The sequence below is a fragment of the Talaromyces rugulosus genome, chromosome V (genome assembly GCF_013368755.1).
Source record: "Talaromyces rugulosus chromosome V, complete sequence".
NCBI classification, from domain to species: Eukaryota; Fungi; Ascomycota; class Eurotiomycetes; order Eurotiales; family Trichocomaceae; genus Talaromyces; species Talaromyces rugulosus.
Window position 1 is genome coordinate 3,027,115 of NC_049565.1, and position 21,602 is coordinate 3,048,716.

General features: G+C 46.9%; 8 protein-coding genes across 8 annotated transcripts; 3 read left to right on the top strand and 5 right to left on the bottom strand.

Annotated features, from left to right (window-relative positions):
• Positions 1–276: 276 nt before the first annotated feature.
• Positions 277–1,231, bottom strand: TRUGW13939_09601 (uncharacterized protein; the record flags this gene model as incomplete). Its single annotated transcript, XM_035492721.1, has 3 exons — positions 277–377; positions 455–800; positions 857–1,231. The coding sequence occupies 3 exons, from the start codon at positions 1,229–1,231 to the stop codon at positions 277–279; spliced, it is 822 nt and encodes a 273-aa protein (XP_035348614.1).
• A 711-nt stretch (positions 1,232–1,942) lies between these two features.
• Positions 1,943–3,885, bottom strand: TRUGW13939_09602 (uncharacterized protein; the record flags this gene model as incomplete). The annotated part of the gene is made up of 2 exons (XM_035492722.1): positions 1,943–2,888; positions 2,954–3,885. 2 exons carry the CDS (start codon positions 3,883–3,885, stop codon positions 1,943–1,945), a joined length of 1,878 nt encoding a protein of 625 aa, XP_035348615.1.
• Positions 3,886–4,079: 194 nt separating this feature from the next.
• Positions 4,080–6,850, top strand: TRUGW13939_09603 (uncharacterized protein; the record flags this gene model as incomplete). The annotated part of the gene is made up of 3 exons (XM_035492723.1): positions 4,080–4,298; positions 4,357–4,832; positions 4,906–6,850. 3 exons carry the CDS (start codon positions 4,080–4,082, stop codon positions 6,848–6,850), a joined length of 2,640 nt encoding a protein of 879 aa, XP_035348616.1.
• Positions 6,851–7,267: 417 nt separating this feature from the next.
• On the bottom strand, positions 7,268–11,101 carry TRUGW13939_09604 (uncharacterized protein; the record flags this gene model as incomplete). The annotated part of the gene is made up of 4 exons (XM_035492724.1): positions 7,268–10,524; positions 10,576–10,654; positions 10,706–10,936; positions 10,988–11,101. 4 exons carry the CDS (start codon positions 11,099–11,101, stop codon positions 7,268–7,270), a joined length of 3,681 nt encoding a protein of 1,226 aa, XP_035348617.1.
• A 745-nt stretch (positions 11,102–11,846) lies between these two features.
• Positions 11,847–14,459, top strand: TRUGW13939_09605 (mini-chromosome maintenance complex protein 7; the record flags this gene model as incomplete). Its single annotated transcript, XM_035492725.1, has 4 exons — positions 11,847–12,155; positions 12,217–12,347; positions 12,402–14,319; positions 14,382–14,459. The coding sequence occupies 4 exons, from the start codon at positions 11,847–11,849 to the stop codon at positions 14,457–14,459; spliced, it is 2,436 nt and encodes an 811-aa protein (XP_035348618.1).
• Positions 14,460–16,340: 1,881 nt separating this feature from the next.
• TRUGW13939_09606 (uncharacterized protein) lies at positions 16,341–17,845 on the bottom strand (the record flags this gene model as incomplete). The annotated part of the gene is made up of 6 exons (XM_035492726.1): positions 16,341–16,781; positions 16,852–17,060; positions 17,113–17,254; positions 17,305–17,404; positions 17,468–17,595; positions 17,657–17,845. 6 exons carry the CDS (start codon positions 17,843–17,845, stop codon positions 16,341–16,343), a joined length of 1,209 nt encoding a protein of 402 aa, XP_035348619.1.
• A 972-nt stretch (positions 17,846–18,817) lies between these two features.
• TRUGW13939_09607 (uncharacterized protein) lies at positions 18,818–20,399 on the top strand (the record flags this gene model as incomplete). Its single annotated transcript, XM_035492727.1, has 2 exons — positions 18,818–19,078; positions 19,152–20,399. The coding sequence occupies 2 exons, from the start codon at positions 18,818–18,820 to the stop codon at positions 20,397–20,399; spliced, it is 1,509 nt and encodes a 502-aa protein (XP_035348620.1).
• A 745-nt stretch (positions 20,400–21,144) lies between these two features.
• TRUGW13939_09608 (uncharacterized protein) lies at positions 21,145–21,454 on the bottom strand (the record flags this gene model as incomplete). Its single annotated transcript, XM_035492728.1, has 2 exons — positions 21,145–21,314; positions 21,388–21,454. 2 exons carry the CDS (start codon positions 21,452–21,454, stop codon positions 21,145–21,147), a joined length of 237 nt encoding a protein of 78 aa, XP_035348621.1.
• Between the last annotated feature and the right edge of the window lie 148 nt (positions 21,455–21,602).

The window sequence follows — 21,602 nt, forward strand, 5'->3', positions numbered from 1 at the left end:
ATGTATAGAGATATTATATCTACATACATAGCTTTAAGAATACATGTATATGCCATTAATTTAGAGGTAGGGTTGATGGCATCATTGAGATACAAATCTATTCAATAATTCCAGCGGTTTTTCGTCTACTTGGTGACTAAGGAATGTAAGTCTTGCTGTGAGGTTAAAAATTGCCTTCGCATTAGTTAGATTATCTCTCCAAACAGGAGGTTGCATATTCGATTTTCAGATATCTCTTTTTCATACTACTCATGGCCAGCTAGGAGGACCGAGAGGTTAGTCGCCCTTGTTAGAATCCTCCTTTAAGGGTACAATGCGGTTGAGTACAATTCCATCATCCGTGCTGTCCGAGTCGCAGACCAACCAGTAACAAGGCACTATTAGCATGAATGAGGGAGTAGGCGGAGGGGGGTAAAAGAAAGAAAAAGAAAGAAATGATGGGCTGGGCTATCACTCACAAAGTAGGCAATGCGTATAGCGTGATATCGGATATTCTCAGGCTCAAGTCTATCGGTCTTGTTGCTCTTCACCTCCGCCTCCGGCCATAGCGCACGCTGGCGCACCTGGTAGAAACCTGTCTCGATCATGGCATTTGGCCAGATTGTCTCGCTATCTGGGTTGATATCGTTCACGAATCCTCCTGGTGCCGTTTTGGGGTCATCTGACTTGAACGGGGCCGTGTGAATACGAACTTGAGCTGTGGGCGAGCCTTCAGGTACCCACTGTATATATGCCTTGGGATTCTTACCGTCCTTGTCAAAGACAGCTCCTGTTACCTCATCCTTGGTAAATGAGATGGCCTTTATGGGGTAAGGCATGTGCAAAAGACCAACAGTCTTGCCTAGGGGCTATCAACCTCACGGAAGTCGGAGCGGTCGATGTGGACACTCCTTGTCAGACGAATATTATGGGAGCCCATTTTGGAATCCTTGGAATTAAAGGGGATATCAAGGTCCTGTTCCTCAGCGTCTTCAATTGTCACACGGACAGGGTCGAGGACAAGCATAAGGCGGGGAACAGTTCTCTCAAGATCTCGACGGATAGACTGCTCGAAACGCTTGACATCGATGGAGGACTGGGTTGTAGTCACTCCAAACTCATGGATGAAGGAAAGAAGAGGTCCTGGGGGCACACTTCGTCGCCGGATTGCTTTAAGGGTAGACAGGCGCGGATCATCCCAGCCACGGACGACCTTCTCTTCTATCAATTTTCTCAGATCTCTCTTACTCATAATCGTGCCCGTTTAGTTTTAAGTGGCCATACTCGCGTTGCACCGGCTGGAATTCAACCAGAAGTCTGCCCTCATATATTAGCTAATATTGGGCCAGGCAGCTAGAAATTTTTGGATTCGGAGACGCGTATTCTGATCCCTCTGTTACAGAAAACGGATACATACTGGTTTAGCCATTCATAGCTTTGTACGAAGTAGATGGCAGCCGGGTAATAAGGATGGAGGGTGAATAAGCACGAGACAGAAAATGCTTTGGAACGATAGCATTTCCATTTTCCCTCCAACTCAAAGAAACCTCTATGGATGTTTGATATAATTTCAAGTTAGACTTCACCGTTATTGGCTGTAAACCGGTGAAAAACTTTGGCATCGTAGAAGGACGAATCTAACGCGCACTGAAAAGGATCAAGCCTTGACGAGATCTGAATCAGTACCAAAACAGACCCAAGTTTTCTCTATAGAGCAGATATAAATTTAGTCTTTCATGATAAACTACGTGCATCTAGATAAGTAAAATGAAAGGAGTAACGCTAAGCTTCTCTGGTTAGTGAGACGATTTTTTATTATTACTTAGAAATATAATATACCCTATAAATTCTAATATTAATGTAAGAAGAAAAAATAAAGAGAACTATTTTCATCTATTCAATAGTGAAAGCATCTAAGCCTAGGGTTTATATAAAAACCTCATGGGCCGTTTTTCATATTCCTCTACTTTAGCAGTTTCGAGACTATCTTTTCAGACAACGTAATAAGAGAATTCTCGTTAATAATGTCGAAGGTCAAAAGCTCTACCTCCATATTGTGACGGATCCAATGTTGCAACTCCATGCCTTCTAGCGAGTCAATTCCATATGCTGTTAGTGGTTTACCAGGGTCTACCTCATCCCCAAGCTGTAAAATCTTGGAAAATTGTGCTGATAATACCTCGACACATATTTTGACCAACTCTGCTGAGTCGGCACCTAAGTCGATCATAATTTGTAAGGTACGAAGCGAACTCTCTGGTTCGTCACTGATACGTGCCAGGGAAGGTATTTCGAGAAAATATTCCATTAGTTCTTCTTGCTGGTAGTCGGAAGAGTCAGCTTCCCTGTAATTAAAACCCGCAAAGCTTCCTGTATCTGTTCCCAACGATGATCGTTTAGATAGACTTGACGAGAGCTCTGACCTGGAGCTGTCAACGTCAAAATATGGATACTGTTTGAAATAAGAACTGTAGTCTTCTTCTCCTTCATCCCTATCTTCTTCTATCCCTTCTCCCGGTGGCAATGGAAGTGACCTCAACGAAAACGAATGAATATGCTCCGCAACGTGGTCGAGCACAAAATTCTGATCATTGTCTTCAAAACCGCAAAGTGGGCAAGCGGAAATCTTGAGAGGAACTTTGCGTCGCCATGTAGAGAGTAACATAGGTATCTGCTGCGGCTTGATCTTGCTATGCTCCTGTTCCAGATGTGCAGTGAAATCAACGGGTTCCCTGAAGGTTACATTGAGGCTTTTCTGTGAGCATGCGAGGCACACCCATTGTTCTGAACCTCCGTGTTCCATTTCCATATGGTTTAACCAAGTTGCTTTGGTATTATAAAATTTATCGGCTTGGGCACAGTCTTCAAAAATGCATGTATACGGTAAAATATCTCCCATGAGATGTTTCCTGTCCAGCAAATTTGTTACATGAGAATGAAGATAGATCCATAAAATTCAGGAAAATAAACTTACTTCCAATGACTTCCTCGAGCTACCGTAGTAGGAAGGGATTGACAACAACATGGACATGTGAAAATTATTTGGTCGTCGTGTATAGGCGGAGGCTTGGGATACGAGATTCGAGAGCTTGTGACCGACACGACTGTTGTAGTGCTAGCTGCCTTTGGCGGAATTAAAATTTGCTCATCCACTACTGTTGCAGTTGTCGTACTTTGAGCACGTGGATTCTCCGTAAGTATAATCTCCTGTTGTGGCTGCTGCGACTTTACTACCACGACCGGTGCACTCGGCCTATCGTCTTGTTTTTTGGAATTGATTTCTAGTTTCTGAGCATGTCGTTGAGCGTATAGAAAGCGATTCCGCCGCTTCAGATTGGCATCAATCAGCCGCGATTGAATCGGGGTCAATCGTGCTGCATCGAGTTGGTTTCGACTTGACTCTGAGCTTCCATGCTTCTCGGGATGTATTAGAAGTAGGAGTTCAAGGTGTCGGCGCAGGGAGCTAATTTGAGAATTCTCGGGGTTAAATGAGCTTTCTGCCTTTTGGAGTCGAGACCTGACCCCAGCTTTGCGAATTGCAACCGTTAACCTGGAGAGCTGGTTCAAACTATCTTCCACGTCCTTTATTCTCGACAATTCTCCACTAGATAGCTCCGAGGCGTTTTCTTCTGTGGCGCTGGCTTCCTTTATACATTTTTCAATCAAGATCCTCAGCATACACAAGAGATTGACAATAATGATGTGTGTTTCCTGGTTGGCTTGTAATCGATGATCTAGCGAGGTCTTTCCTGTTGTTGAGGCCCCTGAACCAGCAGTCCATAGATTGAAATCTGCAAGTCTATTTTCAGCCCACTCTTGCCGCATAAGTCGTGAAAATTTCGTAGCTGTCCTGAAGATCTCGCGACACGCGATGGCCGAGTTGAAGATTGTAGGTGGTTCCGACATCTTGGGGATTCTAGAGTGCTCGTATCGATGAAAAGGAGCGAAATTCTTATCTTTCTTTTGATACACTAAAACAAGGTGGATGTGTTCGTTGGATGTTGGATTATGCATCTACCCCGCAGTTAGGGCAAGGCTGAGACTACACTCGTTAACTCCGCTCCTTTTTCATGCAATATACAGCAGGTGAAAAATAGACAATGTCTTCTGAAGTTGAGGACATTCCTGAGCTCTGCTGGGAGGTCCTCCCATGGGTCAGCAATCAGGCAATACTTCTCGGTCTCGAAACGCAGGATAACAGATTCGCTCAGCTGGGCTGTGAACTCTTCATCTTGAACCAACAAATCTCCTCTACAGGCCAGAGAGAGTTAAACCCGAAGCTGATTAAAATAGTAGAGCTTGTCAATAAAGCTTGTTCTGTAAGTGATCGATAGGTTCATGCCTACTAAAAATGCATGATAACTTACTACCGCCTAGGTCCTGAGAGAGAACCACGTCAGAGAAAATAGGCGGCTTGGTGCGCTTTGGAATATTTTGGAGTGCAAGAACTCAAACACGCCAGCTGAAAAAATTCTTATTCGCGACATCCGACGCAGCCTACTACGATTCGTTCAGCGGAACCCCGAATATTTTTCTCTCATGCGTTTCATCAGTGATTATGTGCGCGCAATAGATCCAGAGGATGCTCAATCTGATGAGCAGATGGGTCCATCTAATGAAGATATCAAGTATCCAACCCAAGTCAGCAATACTCTTTATACTCAACTTCGGATGTATTCTAGCTGCTCATGTAGCACGCAGCACCTGGAATGCGCGCGGTTACGACTGGGTCTTGAGCATGATGACCAAGAAAATACGGGCATCCCATTCGAATTTGCATTTGCAGTAAGCCCTAAGTATTGTACAACTGACCGTGAGTTTCGGTGGAAGCAGGCAAAAATATCTGTTGCCAGGTATGGTTGATTTTGAAAAGAAATGTTTGATTATTGGTATATATCTAGCTAACATGTTTGCTATCTGTGATAGACGAAATGAACGCCCCCGGAAGAAACAAGTATCGTTTGTAGCCCAGTATTCAAGACCATCGCCTGAGAAGCAGATTAATTCGTCCTTGACAGACGGTCTCCGAAAAGTTGAAGTCGGCGAATTCTGCAGATTGATCGGAAGTGAAACCAACAAACAAGTTTACTTCCATATCCATAATAACATAATGAAGGTTGACGACACCGTTCAGAGGAATCTATTTCGAGATTTTCTTCCCCAAGCTGGCATGCCTCTGGCAGAATGGCTAGACCAGACTATACACCTTTCCAATAGGGTAAAGGTTACGCTAGCATACACCATAGCGAGATCAGTATGGCAATACTATAACTCCTTCTGGATGGTGAAACCATGGACACACGAGAATATTCAAATTCTCAAGGAAAAGATTAGTGATGGGAACCATGTCAGGCCACATCCATATTTCACCACGAAGCTGCAGCAATACAAGGGGGAGGTATTAGACTATTGCATCGCGGACGATCTCTTTCATATGTACCCCAATATCCTTGCGTTGGGGGTTGTTCTTGTTGAGATTGCAGCAAAGGAGTCATTCAAGCCTGATAGTTCTCATTACCTCTGGAATGAAACCACTATAAATGATTACTACGAATGGGCTTGGATGACGGCAAATCGCAGTGACTTGGGAAACACGATTGGCGCTGCTTATAAAGCAGTAGTGAACAACTGTCTCGACGCCGAACTGTTCAGAGACGGCTCCTTCCATTCGCCAAACACCGAGAAAGATCTTGAAACGAGGCAGTCGCTTCTCTACGAGAAAATTGTGCTGCCTCTTCGGCAGCTATATCTTGCATATAAAGACGACTGGGAGATTCAAGAGATTCCCACTGCCGAAACTGGCATTTCTTCCCAAAAGCATACCCATAATTCCAAACCAACACATCGTTCTCAATTTACAGTCGCCATTTTTTGTGCATTGCCACTAGAAGCAGATGCGGTCAGAGAGCTTTTCGATGAGATCTGGGGTGAAGGAGAAAACTACGGTAAAGCGGCCAGAGACGCCAATACCTACACCTTTGGTAAAATATTACACCATAATGTAGTTCTCGTCCATATGGTTGGTATAGGGAAAGGTGCTGCATCTCAAGCATCTTCCAGCATACTCTCTAGTTATCCGGAGATCAAGCTCGGGCTAGTGGTTGGAATCTGCGGTGGAGTGCCGTCATATTCAGAGGGCAACGTCGATATCATACTTGGCGATGTTGTGATAAGTGATGGAATTGTGCAGTACGATTTTGGTAGGCAGTTTCCAGACACATTTTCGACCAGGGAAGGAGTTGTTAGCCGACCTCCTCCAAGTATTCGGACGATGTTGGCTAAGCTGAAGGGGGTGCAAGTGCAAGAACGTGTTGAAACAACGATATCCAAAAATTTGAAATCCTTGCAAGATAAGTCTGTACCTAACAAAAAGGCTTTTTATCCGGGGACAGACAAGGATGAGCTCTATAAATCCACGTACCAACACAAGCACCAAGAGCCAGCAGCATGCAACATATGCGGTGCCTGTGAAGGAGGAGGAAGAGGGGCAAGTCCAGTATGCGAAGAGGCACGAACAATGACCTGTCAGCAGCTTGGATGTCGAAAATATTCCCTGATCCCCCGTCGGCGACTACAGGAAGCTTCTGCAGAGAGCTGCGTGCCAAACCCAAAAATCCACATCGGTCCTTTCGGATCCGGGGATAGGGTCATGAAGTCCGGCCAGCACCGCGATGAGATTGCTGCTCAGCATAATCTTATCGCTTTTGAGATGGAGGCTTCGGGCGTTTGGGATAATCTACCGTGTCTAGTTATCAAAGGCGTGTGTGATTACGCTGACAGCCATAAGAATAAGCACTGGCAACACTATGCCGCTGTTACTGCTGCGATTTGCATGAAGGCTATATTGGGGGAATGGGTGGTAGGAGGGTAACTTATATTGGCTTTTTTTATTCTAATATCTACCTCTTCACTGATTATCACCCAGTTGATTGGCTGATTGGCGTCTTGGATCTTATATAGAAACGCTACAAGACCGAGAAGAAGTTCCGGAAAAGTCACCCAGACTAAATGGACCGATTGCTAGCAGATCCGAGATAATGGAGTCATGCCGGACATGATTACTTACTGAAAGTGCCCAGCAAATGCTTTTGAGGTCCCATTCTATCAACCAATTGAGGGATTTTGGCTCTGAGTTCTCACTGAACTTGGCCAAGAAGAAAGCAGCATCTCGCTGCCCCGGTTCGCGTTGCACATATTTATTATATAGACTTGTTATATAGATACAAGGGTATATTGAAAACTATCAATGGAATCCATATATATACAGGCTCTCTTCTCATATCATATATCACATCAGACTCGTCCTCCCTCCGATTTCCTTGGCTCCCTCTCCATCTGGCATTTCGCCGTTGCGTCCCACCACGAATTCATTATAAATAGCGTCAAGACGACGTCGTTCCCGGTCGCTCAGCGAGCTCCGAGTCGTTGCTAGTGACTTCTCGATATGCTGCCACCCGATGATGACTTCATCGCCAGGATCGTCGGCCGCTGAGGTCCCATTGGGCTGTTGCTGCTGTGTGTCATCCTGATGGGATCCGTGCTCGAGCTGTCTTTGACGCCGGCGTGCCTGTTTAAAGGCTTCTAGCTTTGCAGCCACAACAGCGGGAGGTGGTAGTTTGGTGCGGGCGACAGAGTCACCGTCTACTTGTTCGTCGGAATAGAGGAATTGGATAAAGGTTTTGTGGGCGGCTGCGTCGGAGCCGTTGGTTTGCGCACCGTTAGCTCGTTTTGTTGTCGACGCCGCTGTGTTTCCTGAAGTTCGGTCGCCTAGAAGATCGTGGATGGCTTCGAGGTGTGCGTTATATACAACAGCTTGAATATCGGCTCCAGAGTAACCTTCTGTCCGCGACGCGATTTCACCTACGCGTGACTCGACCTCGTGATTCAATTTGAGTTTTTTGCTGACTGCTTGAATTATATCGACGCGGTCGTCATGAGACGGCATGTCACACAGTAAACTTTTGTCTAAACGCCCAGGACGGAGCAGAGCAGGGTCGATGAGATCTGGTCTCGACGTGGCCGCCAAAACATATACTCCAGAAAGTCCCTCGGCGCCGTCCATTTGAGTCAACAGCTGGTTGACCACCCGGTCAGTGACTCCCGTGGAATCGTGTCCACGTTTTGGGGCGATACTGTCAAACTCGTCAAAGAAGAGGATGCACGGTCTAGCGGCCTCGGCACGTTCAAAGAGGTCACGCACGCTTTTCTCGCTTGCTCCAATGTATTTGTTGAGAATCTCAGGACCCTTGACACTGATAAAGTTCAAGCCACATTCTCCTGCTACCGCACTGGCAAGCATAGTCTTACCACACCCGGGGAACCCATAGAGCAACAGCCCCGATCGTAGTCGAAGAGGGCACTGAGCGAAAATAGGAGCGTATTTAGTCGGATATTCTAGAGTCTCTAAAAGCGTTTGACGGGTTTCGTGAAGGCCACCAATAGAAGAGAATGTGGTTGAGGAAGATGTCAATGTAACGTTTCGAAGCGATGCAGGAGTAAATCCTTTCAAAGCACGGTCAAAATCATCCGTAGTCAACGTAATCTTTGTTGACTCTGTATTGGAGTCTTGGACGGACCGTATTAGAGCTTCGTTCCTCGCTCGGGACACGAGAAGAACAAGATCACCGGGCATATATCCATCAGTCTTCCCGGCCAGGTCCAAAAAGTCGAGATCTCGCGACAGAACGAAGCCGTCCGCGTCAGAGGAACTGGGTCGACTCCCCGGGTTGGATGGATCCAGCCATGACTCTTGAGTCGATCCACTTTCACTTCGGGAGTGACCAGCATGACCAGCGTGACCATTGGACATTGTCACATTCTTGTCTTGATTGGTCAATTTCTCCAAGACTTTTCGTCGTCCTTCCTTGTTAGGCGCCTTCAGGCTTACAATCTCTCGAACAACATGGCCACCAACAACGGTGTTGTTCAGGGATTCCTTGGCCTGTGCCGTGGCCAATAATAGCACAGATGAAGTCATGGTGCAATGTTCCCGAACGATAGAACCAACGAGCTCACTGACTTGTCGGCTACGTCCGTTATCTCCGCCAACCTGTAGCTCTGTTTCCACAGGACAGATCTTGTCCAAATCATCAAGGATCACGAGGGCTCGTCCACCAAGGCGCGCGCACCAAGATGCGGTCAGGAATAGACGACTGAGTGTTTCTTTGATAGTTGAAACACGGGTTTCGTCCGTTACCAGTTTTCGACAGGAGAAATATGTCACATTGTACAAATGTTCTTCTCGTAACCGGTGAGCAAGTAACTGGCACAACGTGGTCTTACCGGATCCAAGACCACCAGTTAGAAGCATTGACGAGTTGCGTGATAAATTGGTCAAACTCTGGCTGATGATGGAATCAATTCCGACCATTTCTGGGCGTAACGAAGGTATATTCTCGTCTGTGGGAACTCCAGAAAGTGTAGCGTCAATTGGCTTGGGTATCTCGGCTTGCACATCAATACTGAACTTGCTCTCGGAACCCAGTATCCACCTAGTGGTTGAAGGCCCAGAGTCCTTGGAAGGTGGATCAAACTTCACAATACCGCCATCAAAGACTGCAGCGGGAAATTGACTGTCGACTGCCGGAAGTACCATCCCATCAGTGAGAGGACCCGACATGAAGCCAGCCTCTGACCCAGGGCTACCGTATGTGACTTTGATACGCTCGGCCAAAGCACTTCGGGAGGCAGCAGTGTCCCCGCCAAATTTCAAGCCATCCTTCTTCTTACTCGGGTCCGATGCAAACGGATAGAGCTTGATCGACTTGACCGTAGACCGAGAGAGCTGGGTAGGCGCAGGCTCGACTTTGACAACGCCTCCAACAATTCCCGAAGAGCTCAATGCTGTACAAAGCATCGATGACAGAGCAGCGTGTCGATCATCTGGGGCATCATCCCAAGGAATGAGCTTAGCCACCAGCTTGGCCGATGGTCGGCCAACCTCGGCAGACTCTTGTTCTTTCTGGTTCAGTTGTTGCTGGGGATCGAGTGGAGCTTGTAAGCCTGCCGGTTGGACAATTGAAACGGCTGCCCATTCATTCCCACGCAATTGGTTTGTTGCAAGAACGTCTCGATCAACCCAGATTTTGAGCCCCTCGTTGGCGTGGCCATTAACATCTTCATCGAACCACTCTTCCGCATATCGCCTGTCTAAGCCTCTGAAGTATACTGCAGGTTGGTCTGACTCTGAATCCCGACTTTTTGCCTTGACTGTGCTGCTTGTGCTTCTCCCCCCAACGCTTTTGCGACTATTGCTTGTCGTACTTCGATTTTCGCCTCGGTTGGCTTTGCCGGATTTCGGTCGGACTTTTGGCGCTACTATAACTTCGGCATCGGGTGCAATTTTAGCGAAGGGTGAGGTTGTAGGAGGCGCGGGAGTGAGAGAGGTGACGACGATATTGGCCGTGGAGGTGGGCGAGAGATGCAATGTAAGCGGATGTAAGTGGTCTGCCGGAGTTGTTGACGCCCCAGTGAATGCTGGGTTCGGTAGAGCACGAATTTGGTGCAGCAAGTTCAGTTCAAGGAATGACGCGTGCAGCTCAATGACTGATAGCGATGTTAGCTCTGTTTCTCATGCCGCTGGTTTTTAATACGCACTCTCCCAGTCTGCGGGTGTCAATGGTTCAATGTTAATTGTATGTGCAATTGGAGGATCTAGATGTAGAAACAGTCCGACCTAGAAAGATTAACATGATCTCTTTCTACACGCGGGGAAGCTTTCGCCAACCTTCTGCCCCTCAGTCAAACCTAGGACCCTGCCGAACGTGGAATCTATTTCGACGACTGCCACTTCCTGCTCTCTGCTTGAAGAGCTGGCACTGATACCGTCTCTGCTCACCACGGGTGCCACCTTGCGCCTGCTGGGCATCCCCGTCCATCCCAGATATGAAGACCGTTGAGTAGCCGACTGTGAGCCTGACGAGCGATACTGCAATTCCACAATGACATTTTGCGCGGCCTAGAGCTAGTATTAGCTTTAACTCTCTGCTTATTCACGGCTAGGACGTACTGCATTCGCATTGACTAGCAGAGAGACCACGGAAGTCGGTAGATTGACGAGGCATGTTTTCAGCGGCACCAACGCGACTTCGGCCGCGGTGGAGGACTTTCTGCTAGGAGCCATGGCGCACGCAAAGACAGCAAGACTGAGCAGCTACGCGAGACCATGAAGGAGGAAAAGAGCTGGCGATGAATGTTTTCAAGCAGAAAGAGCTCCCACGCCACTCCGCATCGGGCTCGCTCTTTCCCCGGCAAGTCCATCTACTCCGCGGCCCGTGTCGCCGGACCGAGGGTTAATCCGCGCCGGGGCACGTGCTGTGGGCTAGTCCGGATTGGGTGTTTCGATTCAAGCTCTTTTGGATAGAACGGTGGTAATAATAATAATGGTATGTTAATTGATTAACAATATTGTAAGTTGGTAGTTAGTATATCTAATTCAAACTTGATTTTTTTTATTCTTATTGGTGAATTAAGTCTGTTCTCAGTGTTAGGCACGCTTTCTTGGTGCATCTCTACTATTAATTGCGTTTAAAAAGGCCATATACCCAGAATTCTCTGCGTACTCCATACGCTAATTTCAAAGAGCAAAACCAATTCTATAAAAACATTTTATTCCAAGCCAAAGTTTGCAACAATAAAGTCGCATCAGAACCGATTGAGTGGAAAACGCGTGGCGCGTGCCCGACGCGTCCGCGCCTTCCGTGGTTAGCGCCCGGCATGCCAACCTCCGATTTAGTATTTACCACAGACTCGCCTAAAGCAACGAGAACTTTCTGCCCGCTGTTCTGCATGCAGGCCATACAATAACTTTGCGCGCACCCATTAACAGGAACTTGGCTGTCTACAGGTCCCATCCAACTGGCGCGACAATGGCTCTCCTTCAATATCCTGCCCCCGTCGACTACGCTGCCCAACAAGAGGCTTTCAAGGACTTTCTGCAGAATTTCAAGTCGTTCGCATCCGCGTCGGAATCTGCTGCCACTGAGGCAATCGAAGGCCTGCGCATTGATGGCGATCAGACCGACGACGAATATGATTTCATGGACGATGCCGAGGGGGGGCAAGCCCAAACCGGTCGCAAACGCCGCGATCCCAAAAACAAATATATGCAAATGCTCCAGGACGTCGCAAATAGGGATAGTAACTGCATATTGATTGAACTGGACGATCTCGCTACTGTATGAATTATGTGGCCTTTGCTTATGGCGCTTGTCGCTAACTTTTTTTTCTTGCTTGTAGTTTGAGAAATCTCTCCCTGATGATACGGACCTAAGATTGGTGGACTCCATTCAAGGAAATGCGAGGCGCTACATTGACGTTTTTTCCGATGCTGCTGACTCCGTTATGCCAAAAGAGACTAAAGAAATTTCGTGAGTCCCCAGAACACCAAAAACCGCCACGGCCTTGACTAACAGTAATGCCAGGTTCAAAGATGATGTTCTTGATATCATCATGTCACAGCGTGACAAGCGCAACGAAACGGTCCACATGGCTGCAGAGGCCGAGATGGATGCCGGTCCACCCCAGTCAATGTTCCCACCTGAGTTGACGAGACGATACACTTTGAACTTCAAACCATTGACACCGTCTGGGTCTAGCAGTGAACAAAGCTCAAAGGCTCTGGCCGTTCGTCATGTGCGAGGAGAACACCTTGGATCTCTGATCACAGTGAGGGGTATCGTAACACGAGTTTCTGATGTCAAGCCAGCAGTCAAGATCAATGCCTATACCTGTGATCGATGTGGAAGTGAAATCTTCCAGCCCATTACCACGAAATCATTCTTGCCCATGACGGAATGTCCATCTGAAGAATGTGTCGCCAACAGTTCAAAAGGACAGCTCTTTCTATCCACTCGGGCTTCAAAATTTGTTCCATTCCAGGAAGTCAAAATCCAGGAAATGGCAGACCAGGTCCCAGTCGGTCACATCCCACGATCTCTCACTGTCAACTGCAACGGAAGTCTGACACGGCAACTCAACCCCGGAGATGTTGTCGATATCGCTGGCGTTTTCCTTCCAACACCATACACCGGTTTCCGGGCAATCCGCGCCGGTCTACTGACAGACACTTATCTTGAGGCCCAATACATCACCCAACACAAGAAAGCCTACGACAGCATGATTATGGATTCCCGAACTCTGCGGAGAATCGACCAGTACAAAGACTCTGGACACATGTACGAATATCTTGCTCGATCGATTGCGCCTGAGATTTACGGACACCTTGACGTTAAGAAGGCCTTGTTGTTGCTTTTGATCGGGGGTGTTAACAAGGATATGGCTGACGGAATGCACATTCGTGGCGACATCAACATTTGTCTCATGGGTGACCCTGGTGTGGCCAAGTCTCAATTGCTCAGATATATCTGCAAGGTGGCTCCTCGAGGCATTTACACGACTGGTCGTGGTAGCAGTGGTGTTGGTCTTACTGCTGCCGTGATGCGGGATCCAGTCACCGACGAGATGGTCCTTGAGGGAGGTGCTTTAGTTCTCGCTGACAACGGCATCTGCTGTATTGATGAATTTGACAAGATGGAGGATGGAGACAGAACTGCTATCCACGAAGTCATGGAACAACAGACTATTTCTATTTCCAAGGCGGGCATTACCACAACACTGAATGCTAGAACGTCTATTCTGGCTGCCGCCAACCCTCTCTATGGTCGCTACAACCCCCGCATTTCTCCAGTTGAGAACATCAATCTTCCAGCTGCCCTTCTCTCGCGTTTCGACGTCATGTTCCTTATGCTCGACACTCCGTCACGCGATTCCGACGAAGAGCTGGCCAACCATGTGACCTATGTCCACATGCACAACAAACACCCCGAAACCAGCGACAACGCTGTGGTTTTCAGCCCCAGCGAAGTTCGTCAGTACATTGCACGTGCTCGAGCTTACCGACCTATTGTTCCCAAGCAACTGTCGGACTACATGGTTGGCGCGTATGTAAGTATGCGCAAGCAGCAAAAACGGGATGAAGCAGGCAAACGGCAATTCTCGCACGTCACACCTCGTACGCTTTTGGGTATTGTCCGTCTGTCGCAGGCTTTGGCACGACTTCGCTTTAGCGACGTAGTTGTCACCGGAGACGTTGACGAGGCTCTCCGTCTGGTCGAAGTCAGCAAAGCGTCACTATCAAACGATTCCAGCGCAGGAACAGACCACACTCCTAGCAGTAAGATCTACAACTTGATCCGAGGCATGCGAGAAAGCGGTGCTGCCGCAGCCGGTGACGGCGGAGACGGCCAACTCAACTTGCGCAAGGTCCGCGAGCGCGTGCTGGCCAAGGGCTTTACGGAAGATCAGCTCACACAGACGGTTGAAGAATACGCCGAAATGAACGTAAGTGATGGATCCATTATCCCAGGTAAACATGACGACCGATTACTGATGATCTATACTAGGTTTGGCAAATTGCCGGCAGTGGCACTCGCCTCGTTTTCATTGATGTTGGTGACGATGACGAAGACATGGACATGTAGAACTAGGCTTTTTCTTTCTTTCTTTTGGTGTCCCAAATCATGGGGTTTAATGTTATTGGTTTGACCATACAATGACCGAGCGATATGGAGTGATGTTGGCGTACGGTAGCTACTGGTAGTTAATACATGACGCATTTAAATTCGTTTCCAAAAATTGTCTGTAATTGTATCTAATATGATAAAAAAAAACCCCCTCGGCTACGCCCGTTTCGAACCGCAGCCCTTTTAAGGTACAAAAAGCATCGCACCTCGTCATTTTTCATTTGTTAGAGGTGGGGAAAAAAAAAGGTAGTTCTCTTTGATATAGAGTGTCATCCTTATGCAGGGGCCATGCTAATCTTCTCTGTATTGTTTCAAATTGACCAAATGCCCATAGGGCAATAGTAGAAAGAATAGAATGGTTTATATAGCACGGGAGTCAAGGCATACTTCTTCTTTGATTGGTTCGCTTGCCGGGTGGGATTGTAAACCTGAGGCCACAATGGAACACCAAAAACGAAAAAGAAAACCGAATCTTGGAGGAGTGATGTTAAAGCACAGCATATGACGGGGAATAATGAGGGTCTGGGTAGTGTTAATGAGAGGGTTTCAGACTCGGGTTATAGACCATGTCGAGCAGCGTGTGAAATGCGATAGGGCGACTTTTTCACATTGTAACTTTTCTTCGTGCTCACCATTTCGTCCAAAACCAGTTGAGACGAAAGGTTGGGGGTAAACCAGAATTCAGGAGATTAGTAATGACATTATCTTTTGATTATTTCCAGTGCTGGGGTAAAATCCGATAAATCTAGTTCAAAAAGTCGCATATGACCAAGCAATGTGGAGGTGGTGGGAAGAGAGACAAAGCACCGCCGTAGTTTCCACTAGGGCTGCTAGCACATGTAATAATACGTGTAGTATTACAGTTTATATACCTACAAATGGCAACCGCAAATATGCAATAAAAGAGATAGAAGATATAACTTGCTAATGGGAGTAATTAGTATTAAAATCTTTATTAAATAGCCTCAGTTCGAGCACATTTCATGTACATAAAATGGGGATATCACTCAACAAAGACCTCAGAACAAAGACCTCAGATCCGCATATGTCCTGATCATAACAACTACGTAGTAAGGCTTTTGTCTGCGGTGAGCCATTTGCCCTATTTTGGAACACCGCCACGGTCTTTCTTTCCCGCACTCAGCATTGCGAACTTGACCGCTCAAAAATCCAACCGTTTCTGAGAACCATCACTTGTTGACCACCAGTGACACACATCATCATGGATGTCGACGTATCATCTTCAATCGACGAACTGGAAGATCTTGCAGAATTTGATGAAGAGATGGCCTCAGTGGCTTAGTTATGTTTTTCTTAATATGTCATATGATAGAAGTGACTTTTCTATTGTGAATAGAGTTAATTATAATTGATTAGATTCTGGGCCGAATCTGGCCAGATTTGGGCGAGTAATTTCAAAAATTGAAACCGCGCAGAAAAAGATGTTTTTTTTACTTGGAAATCTGCTTTTAGGTTTTAATATGAGATCTTTGCTATAAATATAACTAATTTTTTGATTTAAAAGTCGTAAAATCTATTAGTTATAAAAACTACCACTGTAATGAACTTGGGATTGCCCACCAAGAAGCCTCTTTCCACAGTCATACTGTACCATATCTATATATCTATTGGCTCTCTAATAACAATATCTCAACAAATAAATTCCCTTATCAGGAACAGCCCCATTAATGGCGATCGGTATATATAGCTCGAAGTTAGAAAGCTCCTCTATGACATCATTGGCAAGCTGGTTCATGTGCATCATGGGATGATTGTAGTACATGTAATATTTACGCGAAACATATATTCACTTTGGGTACTTTGTCGATAGCCCTGACCTTACCACACATCATGAAAATCTTGTGTCGAATTTTGGCTGTGTTGACTGCTCCGAGTCTCATGAGTAATATCAATCTGGTTTGAGACCATGATGGCGTTCGAGGCCGGGTTGCCAGATGCAGGTGCAGGAGACGTCTTCAAGTTCTGCATCCTGACATCGTCCATCATCCGCTCCTCGCTCTCAGTGAAGGTCATGTCGATGGCGATAGGATTCGTGTTCGCAGGACTTCGACCTTTACGATTGGTATAGTAGCTGCCACCGCGAAAACCATCCAAGGGGGATTTCGATGTCTTCTGAGACGACTGAAAACGGCTGCCGAAAACTTTCGAGAGCCAAACTCTGATCAAGTGGAAGATCATTGGAAGGTTAGTCGTGATGACGGCAACGAATGTCTCTCGGGTGCCCCATTCGTCAGCGAGTTGTGCGCCGTCGTCCGGATCCTATAGCGAAAAACGAAAAATTAGAGAAATAATCACAAAGCTGGTGGATATACAATGTGGCAGGACTAACTGCCAAGAGGACAACGCTCTTAAATGTGGCGCAGACAAGAACAAAGACACCAGCCCCAAGTATGATAGTCGCCGCGATCTTCTTCAAGAGCTTCAGACTAGATTGCCAAAGCATGGGGACTGGGATAAAAATGAGGTATGGATCGGTGGCAAGGTTTCCGGCGAAGGTTGCTGCGATGACCGGCTTGGAAATGGCTGGTTGGCACACCCCTAGAGACCCAATTAGCGAATATTGAAGGATAAAGACCATATTCAGACTGACTGCCAGGGTCCGGATTGATCTGCCAGTTTTTGTGGAATGGTCGGCACGCCGCAAAAACTGTGATGACACTTGCGAGAAAACTCCCGATGACAAGAATCCAGCCGATATAAATAGGAATTTGATGACGACGGCCAAGACCCTCCTACTTGGTGTTAATAGCTAGAGGCTGTCGGAGATGGGTAATAATCATACCATCAGTCGAACGTAGAATGCCAGCATAGACAATTTGAGTGAGTTGATCAGTGCCGTATAAGTAGTCCAGCCCGCAATCTGAATTTTAGAGCCGATCACCCTGGTACGATGGTTGGCATTTGAGGAAATTTGCTCATCCGCTTCCAATTGTAATGAGATTTACCTGGCATTGTATTCTGGGCTCCCGGGTGACAGTGCTGCCCTCTGGGCAGTTGTCATGCTATTGTTTGCGAGACCATGAGCCACATTGCTCACGTTATATGCAAGAGCGGTCTGCGCAGTGTAAAAGACCTGCATGGGTTCAAAATCAGTGACCGAGGAAGGCAATGCGAAACCAGTTAGAGTCACACACAATCGCGACCCAAACCAGGCAATCGTCGAGTCTTAGGTTGCCCAGCCCAACAGTCCTCACCCGGGCGAACGTTCTGAGAATTGTCACCGCAACGCCGACTGAATATAGCGTCCATAATTCAATTGTGGCCCTCTGGGCGTCCGACACGGCATCTCGAGCCTCTAAACTAGACGCTATGATGGTCGACATGCGTGAATATCAGCGTCGTGAGGATTTTTGTCAACGATGAAGATGGAAAGCTGAGGACAGTAGATTTCTGGCCATCTCGTCTACGGCTACTTAGCCTTGCTCTAATCGCTGGGCTGCACCAAGGAACGCCTGCTCGGTCAAAGGACACAGGCCCTCATACACTGTGCAAGTGGAAACACTAGAACACGGAACACGGAACACGGAAACTTACGAAGATCTGTCGTGTTGATCACTTCTGTTTTGGAACGCTTCCGTTTTCGAATGCAAATCACGTACGCTTCATGCCAACCACATGAGTGGAGCCTCCCAGCATCTCACGCTCGTCTCGACTGGGCAGGTATTATTATATTATTATGTACTGAGGGCCAGTCTGGGCCAGTGAGGTCATTGCGCTGCTCCACTTCGACTTGCGACTAATATTGCATATCTTGTGGATACGAGATGAAAAAGCTGAAAAAACGCTCTCCAATCTCAAAAGTGGACCGCTTTTCGTCGATTTAGTGCAGATGGATGATCGGGATCTGGTTATTTGACGCACTGAAACACCCGCTCAAGTCAGACCTGCATTAGCGTGGTTCAGGGAAGATTCATATGGCCTCTTTCGGAGCGATTTTTGACTCTCAACAGGGACACCCAGGCTTGTTATAAGTAGAGAAGCTCGAAAGCGAAATTATAAAGCCTACCTACAGCCACTTCGGCGCATTCCCAGGGACGAGAAAGGTACAGAAAGGAGGTACATACTTGCAGCGCTAAGCAAATTCTAATAAAAATAATAACATTAGCGCGCGCCACACACAAATTACCTGGTGGTCCGAGCTAATTCGGAGCAGTTCCGATGTACTCCGTACCTCGCAGGTAGTGGAAGAACTTTGGCCTACTGCACGTAAGAACGGCTACCTTGGCACTTGTGTTTTTTGTTTTTATTTTATTTTATTTAATTATTTTGGTGGGCATTGCTTTGACTTTTGAGCAATGTATTGTCTCAAGCTGCAGGTGATCGCAGCCGTTGCGGCTTGGGCTGTCGCCGCTGCCAGCAAAAATGTCGAGGGCAGTCATTGCCCACGAGACGACATAACCTTGACGGGGCTCAGGAACAAGCTTTCAAGCTCTGCTATTGTGTATTATCCTGGGTCGAGCGGGTTCACGAATATCACAACACGGTGGTCTTCTCTAGACGAGCCGAAGGTAAACGTCGTAATCGTGCCTGGAACTGAGAACGATGTTGTCGAGACAGTAAGATGTTTTATTTCTCTTTTTTTGCATGTCAATCAGGTCGAGATAGATGTCAATACTGACTGTAGTTTAGGTGAAATTTGCCAATGAGAAGGACCTTCCCTTCCTCACGTACAACGGTGTCCACGGAGCCCTCGTTTCTTTGGGCAAGATGGACCATGGTATCGGAATCGCCCTGAACCAGTTCAGCAGTGTTACAGTCTCGGACGACGGCAAGACAGCCACGATCGGTGGCGGAACAATGTCCAAGGTGGTAACCGACGAACTTTGGGCTGCAGGAAAGCAGACGGTTACTGGAACCTGTGAATGTGTCAGTTATCTGGGACCGGCGCTTGGTGGGGGACATGGATGGCTGCAAGGCCAACGCGGACTCGTTTCGGATCAGTTTGTTTCGATGAATGTCGTGCTTGCGGATGGTACCTTGAGCCACATCAACGCAAGCTCCGACCTTTGGTGGGCGATGAAGGGTGCCGGCCATAACTTCGGCATTGTGACTTCTATCACTATTCAGATATACGACATTGAATATACCGACTGGGCTATTGATACACTCACTTTCAGTGGCGATAAGGTCGAGGCTGTGTACCAAACTGCTAACGACCACCTGGTGAAGAATGGTACTCAGCCAGTGAGTGTCATAAACTGGTCATATTGGATGAACAATCCAGATGCTGACCCAAACAACCCGGTCATCGTATTTTATATCATCCAAGAGGGAGTGAGGGCAGTCGACCAGGTATATACCAAGCCTTTCCAAGACATCGGACCGCTTTCCGCCGTAAGTCAGGCAGGTACATACAAGGACCTTGCTGGATGGACCGGCATCGCTCTCGATTCCCCTCCATGCCAGAAAGCTGGGTTCGCCAATCCTCGTTTCCCCTTCTATCTTCAAACATACAACGTCGCGGCGCAAAAGAGGGCGTGGGACATGTATGCTCCGGCCATCCGCGGTTCATCTGCCTTCAACAACTCAATTTTTATGTTTGAAGGTTATTCCGTCGAGGCCGTACACAACATTCCTAGCTACCAGAGTGCTTTTGCTTTCCGCAGCGAGAATATCCTTGCTGCGCCTCTCATAAATTACATTCCTACCAACGCAACACTCGACCAAAAGGCCGCCGACTTGGGCAGCCAGCTTCGCAACATCCTCTTCGAAGCCAGCGGCTACCAGGACATCCGCGCATACGTCAATTATGCTTATGGGAATGAGACGCCGCAGCAGCTGTACGGTAGTGAGCAGTGGCGCCAACAGCGCCTGGCCGCCTTGAAGAAGAAGTACGACCCGGATAACAAGTTTAGCTTCTACGCGCCGATTCCATAGGTAATTACACTGTACAATCAAGCTATGAAGATCAGAATATAGTCAACGTAATATGAAATCTAATTTTGCAGACATAGTCTCCGTCTCCTGAACAGGACACCCTATATAGGCTAGTTACAGTTCTTAATTGGATGTTGTAAAATTATGGCTTATTTAAAACCTGAGAGAATAAGGTTCGAAGAGCGTGATTATATTCGTATTTGGGTGATTTATAGGGTACGATTTATAAGGTAGCTAGTCACTAAAGCCTCCACTTCTTTCTATCTGATTTAGATAAGATGATTCTGTGAGGAGGTGTTTTAGAGGGCAAGCAAATGGATATCTGGTGTAAGCTATAGGTAGCTATAGAATCAAACTGATTACTGATCTCTGTCAGTTCTTAACCCCTCTATATAAGTCATATACAGAGTTGCATCCGTCCTATCATTTGGATTCTTACGACAATCAACATTTTTCCAGATTTCTCTTTGTCCCGAATACCTTACATCTCCCTATACATCACGACTGTTTGGTGCTAACTATCCAACGACGGTCCCGGTGGAAAAGCTTGATGGTAGTTTCTTGCGTGTGCGAGGAAAAGCTACCTTGCGACCAATTCAAATCGCTAACGCGAGGTATCCCAAGAATTCCTTTTGGTGCAGTTGTCAACATCATTTTATTCCGGGGGCTTATTGTGATGCCTCCACTCAATTGATATACTAGCTAGATCAATTATCGAATTAAGTCACCTTTGACTGGGAAAACGTTAAGCTGCCCAGTGAATAAATATAGAAGCATCCCAAGATAAAATGTCATCAACTGATGGAAAAGCCTTCAGGATGCGTTCGGGAATAACCTCATCGTCGTCAGCCGCTGATGCCATCTCTTCATCAAATTCGGCAAGATCTTTTAGTTTGTCGAGCTCATAGAGATCAACTGCCTTGCAAGTTTCCTTTCCACACGGAAACGTTGTTCCGCTTTCTAGCTGTCTGTTACCCCATTGTCGTACCAGTACCAGACCCCCATTCAATATCTTTGAACACTCTCCACCCAGGTGTGTCGTCGTCATTCACCATTCATGTCTGTCCTTGTAATCTTTTCGAGTAAACAAAAATCCACAATATTGACAATTTAGATAAGTGGTCTCAGCATTCTTGCGATTCATGTGTCGATTGTGGATATCGCACGTAGGAAATGTAATTTCATATTTCTCACAACTATCTT